A 9921-nucleotide genomic window follows, 5' to 3' on the forward strand; every position below is an offset into this window, starting at 1 on the left:
TTTCTAATCATTGCTCGATACAATGTCGAGAAGCTGACATCCTCATGGACAGCTGATGGATGCAATTGAGTGAACAATATGTAATCGAAGCATCGTTCGGTAGCCAATATATATAGCATCCACGTTAGTGTAGTGAATAGTTTTGAATGAGATACGACAGTTAGCAGCACGTATAATTTGTTTTATTGTGATAAAGATATACTTTGAAACTTCCATATTTTCAAGAGTGTCAAAATCAAAATGTAATGTGCAACGAACAGTCGTTAATATTTAAGTTTATGTATTGCTCATGCTAAGTTTAGACAAAGTAAATGAATTGAACTTAGGTTGATTTGAACGCGGATTGAACGTCTAATCATCTTCTCTCAATTCACCTGAACGGAAAGATAGTTGAACATGTTTAACTATTGGCAAGTCAATTGAATTCAACTGAGTTTTCAAAATTCTCTCGCCCTGTCAAAACGTAGCATCAGACTATGGACTGAATATCACATTTTATTCAAATTACCGACATAAGAAATAGCATCTAACCCGTAGTCTGAACATAGTATAAGATCATTGTACCGTATACAACACAAAGGGTATTGTCTAAAGGGTACTGACAAAACCGACCTATATGGTAGTATCGACAAACCAATCTTATCTGAGGCTATGAGGCTTTTCGGTGTTGCTACAATTTGCCTAATTTGTCTACCATTTGGTCTATCAGACTCAGTTTCAGTTGATAACGGCTAGTTGGTGGGAGACGTTGCATCCAATATTTGTACCACAACTCACTATTCTCAAACCTCCTGAAAGATCACGAGCCTCAACATGTGTAAATTAATGTACCTGGTCGAGTTATGAGTTCATTTGGGCAAAGTTGAGTGCTGATTCATATAACTGAAGCTTCGTTTCGGCAAGAAATACGAAGAGCAGGCAACAAGTGAACAACAATTTGTTTTTTCTTGAATTTGCTTCGTTATTTAAACATTGGAAGATACAGACTCATATGAATGGTAAGTGTATATTTAATAATTAGTTAAGTATAACAGATTTCCAAATTGAACATTGAACAAATATATTCATTTTTAAAGCTTTACTTGATTATGAATGTTCAAAATCACCCTGTTGTTATTTGTATGATTCAGAATTAAGTTTGTTAGGGATAATAAAATATCAGCGATCTCAATTTCGTGGTGGTCTTCAATACAATACTCTGCTTACTGCTTTATGCGGTTTCATACATGTCGCAGGCTTCGCTTCGATAAAATGCTACCTTCCACTTTGAGCTTAGATAGTATACGTCTAGCCGATAGAAGCCAATGAAATATCAATCAACAAAATTCTATTCCGAATTAATTTTTATCCTTTCTTTTAGATGACCCGATCTAGCAGAGTTCTTCAGATAATCCCGATCGTTCTGAGCGTTCTTCTTGCTAGCCAACTCGTCGTTCAGGCGGCAAAGAGCAGCTTCTGTTGTGAGGACTACTGCTACAGTCGCGATAGACACCGTAGTCAGTCGAAACACTTCGCAACCAAAACTGCCTACGAAGTGGTTCGCGGTTCGGCTTCTAGCAAGGACCATATCGTGCCAAGTAAGCGAATCGATTAATCACTGTATTTCCCATAATACTTATCCAACCGTTCAATCGCACAAGTACAGATTGCACTCCGACCAAGTTTTGGCTGCTCAGTCGTCATGGAACGAGACTGATGGGAGAAAAGGATATCGCATCTTTACCGCAGGCTCTGAACACCGTAGAGTTTTTATTAAAGACTTAGCGATCGCAGATATTGAACTGCGTATTTCAATTTCAGCTCCGCGACTTGGTTCTGGATAACTACAATAAGCGTCGTACGGCTCCAAACGTAGGCAGATTGTGCACGGAAGATTTGAATTTACTTAGATCATGGCGCTGGGATTCAAATATCACCACCGGTTACGGATCTTTCCTCACTAACCAAGGTTGGAATGATTTGAAATTTCTTGCTGGACGAGAAAAGGATCGCTATCCTGAGTTGTTCAACGGGACGTACGATAAGCAACGATATTTGGTAAGCATGTGATTCGGAATATGTATACGGTGTTGTTAATATTTACATGTTCGTTTTTCTTAGTTCCGCCATACGAATACGCAACGTACTGAAGCCAGCTTCAAAGCGTTTGTTGAAGGTCTGTTCGGAGATGAAGCTTATAATTCCATTGATGCAACGTCAGACCCCAGTGACGATACTTTACTAAAAGCGTACGATTTCTGTCCGGCATATGATGCTAATAAGGACAAAAATGACGAACCGAACTCGGAAGCGAGTAAGTTTTTACAATCCCGTCTGTACATACAGACTTTGTCAGAAATATCGAAACGTTTGGGATTCGATTACACTTTGAGCACCGAACAGGTTGAAGACCTGTGGGATGCTTGCAGATTCGAACAAGCTTGGCATCCATATGAGAACAGCCCCTGGTGCAGTGTCTTCACAAAGAATCAAGTGGATGTTCTCGAGTACAAGGAGGATCTCAAATATTACTACCAGAACAGCTATGGATACAAGGAGAGCTCCAATTTGGCCTGCTTCACGGTAGCAGACATGATAACGCAGTTAGGCGGCGTAGATGGACAACAAGTAATTGCATATTTCACACATGAGTCTAAGATTCAAATCTTTCTGGCTGCCTTGGGTGCCAAAAGGGATAAAAATGCACTTCGAGCGGATAACTATTTCTCAATGAGGCATCGTAAGTTCAAATCGAGCGAGCTGACTCCGTTTGCGTCAAATGTCGCAGTCGTCCGATACCAGTGCAGCGATCCGGTGGAACCTGTGAAAGTGAAGTTCTTCCTGAACGAGAAAGTCTTGAAATTGGACTGGTGTCGAGGTGAGTTGTGCGATTGGTCCAAAGTAGTTCGTTATCTCGAGCGTTTCACCAGTGGAGATTGTGCAACAATGTACTGTAGCGGAAGTGACGCGTCAAATGGGACATTGGGTTAAATGTTTTGTTATTTTTTATGTTTATGAGACAATACTGATGCATTAAAACCAATTATTTTAACATCTTTAAATTGGAATAAGAGATAGGGTGTCCGTCGGTAGAGAAAGTGTGGAATTATAAAATACCATATAAGAGACCTTGAATGGTGCAATAATTGATTGCAAAAGAATATCCGTAATGCCTATTTGTGTTCATTGTGGATTTTCCTTCTTTTCTTCTAATAGGTATGTTTTAATCAAATCCAGAGTTGGCTTTTTTTCTTTACCCTCATGCTTCCAATGACGATTTCGACCACCGACCAAACCCCATCAGAATTGCATTTTGTTGACCCAACTATGTGCATAAGTGCTTCCAAACCTGTCTGTCTATTGATCCCAGTCAAGAATTAGGTTATCCCTGATCCAAAAAGATCAGTTGATTGAATTGATCCAACAAGGATATATTCTAGATATTGGTTTTAATTGACCCAACTAAGTCCGTTAGTTCCTTCAAACCACCGACCAAGCCACGCCAGAAGTTGTTTTTTTTATACGACTATGTCCGATTGCAATTCCGAACATCGATTTCATTTACTCAAATAGGTCCAGTGGAGTCTCCAAACCATCCAAAAACTTACTCCAGAGTTGAATTTCCTTGGTCCGAATAGAATAAGAAGAAGGAAGTAATTTGTCATTACTGCCACCAACCCGGACATTTCCGCCGTGATTGTTCAAAATTGGCAAAGGATAAATCTGAGAAAGAGAAGAAAGAATCTGAGAAAGCAAATATAGCAGCAGAAGTGTCAAGTGGAATGATGGAAATGTGTCTGATTGCATCTTTATGTAATACCGGAAGGTGGTATTTGGATTCCGGTGCAACGTCTCACATGACGAGTGAAGCAAAGATGTTGACCAACGTGAACCGAAGCAAAAGTGTGGAGATCTGTTTGGCTCAACGATGTTTTGTGACGCTCAACGATGTCTACCATGTGCCATCTCTCGCAGGAAATCTGTTATCCGTAGGAAAGATTTGAGATCTTGGGTACAGTGTAGTATTCGAGAAAACTGGCTGTCGAGTCCTACGCGACAAGGAAGCAGCACTTGTAGGCGAGAGAAGCGGAGGATTATATCGTTTGAAACAGTTTCCGGAACGAGTTCTTGCAACCACTCAGAATCATCCACACCCAGAAAAATATCATCGTAAGATTTACGTGAAAACTAGCATGGATTTTTTCCACAGCAGTTTTCAAGTAAATGCTGCAGGACGATAACATAAAGCAAAATGCAGAGCTGTGTGAACATTTCTCGGGTACTTATTCAAAAGGACGTATGTGATTTTGTAAACAAAGATTCAAACGTCGATTTGTCCAATCTGATGGCCCTCCCACGCAAACCAACACCACCAACAGGTAGTCGAAGGCTTCCCCTGCCTGTCTGTGGTGATGGTTTGCGTGAGAGTGCTATCAGATTGGACAAATCGACGTTTGAATCTTTGTTTACAAAATCACATACGTCCTTTTGAATAAGTACCCGAGATTTGTGGCATCGTAGGCTGGGTCATCGGGATCCGAATGCAATTGCAAAGATCGTGCGTCAAGAGTTGGGCTTCGGTTGAAATTACAAAAGTGTACTGTTGAATACGTTTGCGGAGTTTGCATGCAAGGTAAAATGAGCCGGATTTCGTTTCCGAAGCAGTCTCAGAGCAAATCGTCTGCGGTGGGAGATCTGGTGCACTCGGACGTTGGAGGTCCAATGGAGGTTGCCACACCCAGCGGTAATCATTTCTACGTGACTACTATGGTCGACCATTTCAGCGGTTACACAGTGGTATACCTGTTGAAAGCAAAGGCAGAGGTTGATGCAAAAGTGCGCGAATATTACAGTATGGTGAAGAACCAATTTGGACGGTATCCTCGGATCATTCGCTCGGATGGAAGAGGAGAATATTCCAGCACGGCGTTCAAGTGTTTTCTGGCTGACAATGGTATTATTTTGCAACAAACTGCGCCGTATTCACCACAGCAAAACGGCAAAGCGGAACGGAAGAATCGTTATGAGGTCGAAATGGTTCGATGTTTACTTCTCGAGTCAGGATTGAACAAGAGGTACTGGGGTGAGGCTCTATGTACGGCAAATTACCTCCAAAATCGTCTTCCGTCATCAGTTCTGGAGAAGACACCTTATGAGTTGTGGCATAGCAAGAAACCATCGTATATGCATCTGCGTGTTTTTGGCTCGGATGCGTACGTTCATGTCCCGAAAGAAAAACGCAGAAAATTGGATCCGAAAGCGGTGAAGTTAATCTTCGTTGGATATGCAGAGGGACGGTAAGCATACCGTTTCTTGAATCCTGAGAATGACATGATTTTGATAAGCCGTGATGTGAAATTTGTGGAAGTACGTGAAGAAGTGATCCATGAGCGCGGAGTTCCAGAAAAGGAAGTGTCAATTTTTCCTGAAAAGAAACGTGAAGATGTTATTCTACCGCTTGATGGGAAAAATATCGAAGAGATTGAAGCAGTTCCCGAGGAAATTGAAGATAGCGATGAAGAAGTTGAAGTCATTGATGATGAAGAAAATCGTTTGGATATTTCTGACTATGCTAGTGCATCCGAAGCAAGTTCATCTTTCCATGGTTTTCCAATGGATAAAATCGCAAGGCGATCATCAAGATTGTTACCTGCTAGCTACCGGAGCTAGGAAACGAGACAATTACAGGGTCAATTACTCTTCTGACCGTAATACCTACCACTCACCAAAGAAACTCACCTTCAGCAGGAGCATACACACCTCTGTGTGTTTCGCGACACTTGCCAATCAATGGAACAAAGTGGAAATATTGACAAACAACGTCGTAGAAAATGGAGCTCAAAAGCTGTCCCGGGAGAGAATTCGCTCAGACCACAACGGGCGAGGCTTGGTGACTCCTTTTGAGTCCGGAAAGAGGTCGATAAGAGTGTAAAACTGTGGTGTATTAACCAAGGGAATGCTTGCTCTTAAGGAAAAGCGCTACTCAACGGTATATAATTTTACATACTATTTATTGCCCCGACCTGGGCGTTTCTGTGACGTCACAACATGCTTGGGGTACTTGCGGTTTGGCCTTTGGGGCTCTAGCTGGCGACGGCCGATGGACCTCGTCGATGGGGCTCCGTTGACAGTAGCGATGTCTTCGATAGGGGCACCAATTCTCTGTGCGGCATTTGAGCGTAACGACCGACTCACGGGATACCGACACCTTATCCCTCCGTGATCGACAGGGTTGGCCGCTAGCAGGTGGGATGACGGCTGCAACGCTTCTCGGCTTCTGGTGCACCGGATAACAACTATTCAGGCCCAGGTTCGGATGGCGCAAGAAGCTTCCAGCTTGGTGGAGGCGCGCGGGCTTGAAGTGGGACGAAATTCCGATGTTCGACGACGGGTTCGATTCGATGTTGGACGGTACGAGGAGGCTTCGGCTTGGCAGAGGCGCTAGGGCTTGACGGTGGGCGAAATTCCGATGCTCGGTGACGGGTTCGACTCGATGTTGGACGGTACGAGGAGGCTTCGGCTTGGCAGAGGCGCTAGGGCTTGACGGTGGGCGAAATTCCGATGCTCGGTGACGGGTTCGACTCGATGTTGGACGGTACGAGGAGGCTTCGGCTTGGCAGAGGCGCTAGGGCTTGACGGTGGGCGAAATCCCGATGCTCGGTGACGGGTTCGACTCGATGTTGGACGGTACGAGGAGGCTTCGGCTTGGCAGAGGCGCTAGGGCTTGACGGTGGGCGAAATTCCGATGTTCGGTGACGGTTTAGGCTCGATTTCGGACGGTACGAGCGGGACTTCTTCGTCGGCGGCGGGCAAGCTCGAATTTTGACGGAACGAGCTGGCTGGCCGTGTTCGGCGACGATTCCCGAATTGACTTCCTGGTGGTACGAGCTGGCTTGTGGCGTTGGCGACGGTCCCCGGCTTGATCTTGGACGAAGCACCCTGGCTTGTGGTGTACGCTGACTGTTTCCGGACTGACTTCGGCGAGCTGGCGTGGGGTTCGACGACGGTAAACGCTTGGCGAAAGCAATGGAACAAAGGTGCGGTCCGGCCCGTTTCACAATGGCGGAACCTATCCACGTGGCTCGATCGGAACGCCGGCGATGTTGGAATGACCCCAATTCGGTCCGGAACTATCGTATGCGGCGGGAATTTGCGTGCGCTGGTTAGGGAATCGGTCCAACTTTCGCCCTGGGGAATGCCAAATCACCACCTGTATACGCCAAGGAATAGAAGAGCAGAAAAAGGCCCACTAGGACCTGCCCACGTGATTAGACCCCATGTGACGTCACTTTCTTGGCTCTCCTATTAAATATTCGATTGTCTAAAGACTAATTACCTTTTTGTTGAGTGTATATAATTCAAATACACTGGGTTTTTGTTCTGCTTAAACACTCCTATCTCTATCAACAATAAGAAAAAAACCGAACAATAGTTTTACTACACTTTTGACGTAGGATTTTTCTAACAAAGATCACCGTACTCACAATCTATTCCGTACTAATTTCGTGCCACCACTATTTGCTACTACTATTAACTAAGCCTTTTAGCTAATGACTTTAGTTTTTTATCTTTCCTGAAAAGAACAAGCACAACTTATAGTTTATACACCACATGTGACTTTAAACGTCACTAACTAACTTTATGAAATATTGGGAAAAACACGGCGCGCACTACTACTCCCGCTTGTAGTCACGGACCGAATAATCTCCCTTGGCTAATAGCTGAGCTCAGCAGATCGAGAAATTACGACGAGGGTAACGATCATTGCCGAAGCTACCACTCATTTTGGCAACACTTCCGGTTCCATCTACTGGCAAGTGAGAGAACTAGGGTGGGCTCTCATCTTTTGCCCACGCTCAAACCGCTGTAACGTGAGTTACCGGGTGTCGGAGTACACGGTGGTTTTGCAAGTGACCAAAATATACCTTGCGGCGGAAGCTGCAAGTTCAAATTGGAACCACTGGTTACAAGATCGACGAAAGGATTAGCACCTCGGCGACTGATAGAGGAGATTTTTGTGGCAGACACTCTTCCACTTTAAGCTGTGGCAAGAGTGCTGAATGGCGGAAAGCCATGAAGGAGGAGCTACGTTTTCACGTGGACAACGGAACATGGGAGTTAGTAGACCTCCCAGCTGGGCGTAAACCAGTTGGGTGCACATGGATTTACAAGGTGAAAAGGAATGCTGCTGGCGGCACTGTAAAGTACAAGGCTCGTCTAGTTGCCCAAGGTTTCTGTCAAAAGTATGGGCAGGACTATGACGAGGTGTTCGCTCCAGTAATAAAGCAGACGACATTACGAACACTCCTAGCTATTGCGACCAAACGGAATTTGATATTGAAGCACTTTGATGTGAAGACTGCATACCTGTACGGAAGGCTAGAGGAGGAGCTCTACATGCGACAACCGACTGGATTCGAGGTCAAAGGAAAGGAGAAGCAGGTATGTAGGCTGAAAAGAAGCATTTACGGGTTGAAACAGTCGGCTCGTTGCTGGAACCATAAGCTGCATGCCGTTCTCCAAGAGCTGAAGTTCATGCAGAGTCGAGCTGATCCATGCCTCTATACCAAGATTGTGAATGGGAAACGTTTATATTTTCTGGTATATGTCGATGACATAATGATTGGATGCGAGAGCGAGGAGGAGATCGAAAAGGTCTACGTGGCCCTGAATAAAGATTTTGAGATGACCAATCTAGGAGACGAGACGCGAACTATTTCCTTGGAATGGAAATCTCGAAAAAAGATGGCAAATATGGAATTTGTCTGGAAAGCTATATTGGACGAGTTACGGAGCAGTTGAAATTATGTGACGCTAAGAATGCAAAGACCCCAATGGAGAATGGTTTTATCAAAACTCGAAAGAACAGTTCTCTACTAGAAACAAACACCAAATATCGGAGTCTAGTAGGAGCATTGTTGTACATCGCTGTATGTGCTAGACCAGACATCGCTGCAAGTGTGTCTATTTTGGGAAGAAGTGTATGTTCACCGACAGAGGCTGATTGGGTAGCTGCTAAACGTGTGATTCGCTACCTGAAAGGAACGAAAAAGTGGAAGTTACAATACGGAGATCCTGAAGGTAAGCTGACTGGATACTCAGATGCGGACTGGGCGGGTGATTTGAAAACTCGGAAGTCTACCACCGGAGTTGTCTACATGTATGCCGAAGGAGCAATTTCGTGGACAAGCCGTCTACAGGATTTCGTAACTTTGTCATCGATGGAGTCGGAATATGTAGCACTAAGCGAGGCAAGCCAAGAAGCGGTTTGGTTATTGAACATATTCGAAGATTTCGGAGAGCCGTCGTTCAAGCCAGTCACGCTGCGGGAAGATAACCAGAGTTGCATCAAATTTGTAAGTTCAGAGCGGGCAATGAAGCGATCGAGACACATAGAGACACGTCAGTGTTATGTTAAAGAGTTGTGTGATGTGAAATTGTTGGAGTTGCTGTATTGCCCCACCGAAGACATGGTTGCAGACATACTCACCAAGGCGCTTGGACATATAAAACTGCGGAAGTTCGCCGGTATGTTAGGATCGACCGTCGAGGATCGTTGAGGAGGAGTATTGGAAGGAGCAACGATCGAGATGCTCTTAATACCAACAGAGCTGTGCTGTCATGTTGGCGTTTTTGCATCTGTATCAAGTTTTCAGCAAATAGGCGTGGTTTGTGCGCTTGTTAAAGTTTCCTGTTTTTTCATTATTGAAATCGTTACTCGCGTGTTAGGACGCGTGTTTCAAATTTAGTTTACTTTAATAAAGTGTTCTTGTTTAATTGCTGTAATTCCTCGCATACTAGTTTCCATTACCAAAAAGAAAATCCCAAAATGCTGTAGCCAACCAGGTATACAGGTTTCTAACTTTAAGAGCGATTTCTTGAACAGCAGCTAACCGTTGTATGTGCAAAGTAGAAACGGAATTACTTGATACTTGATGAACT

The 9921-nt window shown here is 44.2% G+C and overlaps 2 protein-coding genes and 1 long non-coding RNA gene across 4 annotated transcripts; 2 read left to right on the plus strand and 1 right to left on the minus strand.

Moving 5' to 3' along the window:
* Positions 1–224: 224 nt before the first annotated feature.
* Positions 225–3114, plus strand: LOC134214848 (multiple inositol polyphosphate phosphatase 1-like). Of its 2 annotated transcripts, XM_062694139.1 has the most exons (6): positions 225–242; positions 710–998; positions 1361–1577; positions 1646–1740; positions 1801–2037; positions 2101–3114. In XM_062694139.1, exons 2-6 carry the CDS (start codon positions 996–998, stop codon positions 2968–2970), a joined length of 1422 nt encoding a protein of 473 aa, XP_062550123.1. In that variant the 5' UTR covers positions 225–242; positions 710–995; the 3' UTR covers positions 2971–3114. The 2 variants fall into 2 exon arrangements, with proteins under 2 accessions (XP_062550123.1, XP_062550122.1); XM_062694138.1 differs by lacking the exon at positions 225–242 and having other exon boundaries at positions 633–998.
* A 2803-nt stretch (positions 3115–5917) lies between these two features.
* Positions 5918–7640, minus strand: LOC134214849 (uncharacterized). The gene is made up of 3 exons (XR_009979942.1): positions 7464–7640; positions 7316–7379; positions 5918–7235 (listed from the first exon to the last, which is right to left on the minus strand). It is a non-coding gene; the product is annotated as an uncharacterized LOC134214849 (long non-coding RNA).
* A 1173-nt stretch (positions 7641–8813) lies between these two features.
* LOC134209119 (uncharacterized) lies at positions 8814–9539 on the plus strand. The gene has a single exon (XM_062685100.1). The coding sequence runs from the start codon at positions 8814–8816 to the stop codon at positions 9537–9539; it is 726 nt and encodes a 241-aa protein (XP_062541084.1).
* The last annotated feature ends 382 nt before the right edge of the window (positions 9540–9921 follow it).

Source organism: Armigeres subalbatus, chromosome 2, assembly GCF_024139115.2.
Source record: "Armigeres subalbatus isolate Guangzhou_Male chromosome 2, GZ_Asu_2, whole genome shotgun sequence".
NCBI lineage: Eukaryota > Metazoa > Arthropoda > Insecta > Diptera > Culicidae > Armigeres > Armigeres subalbatus.

Excerpts from the sequence above, each read along its gene's own strand:
- LOC134214848 (XM_062694139.1), top strand. Across the intron at positions 1,741-1,800 it reads TACCGCAGGCTCTGAACACC|CTCCGCGACTTGGTTCTGGA; the intron begins GTAGAGTTTTTA and ends TTTCAATTTCAG. Across the intron at positions 2,038-2,100 it reads ACGATAAGCAACGATATTTG|TTCCGCCATACGAATACGCA; the intron begins GTAAGCATGTGA and ends CGTTTTTCTTAG.
- LOC134209119 (XM_062685100.1), top strand. The coding sequence starts at position 8,814 with ATGGAGAATGGTTTTATCAAAACTCGAAAGAACAGTTCTCTACTAGAA.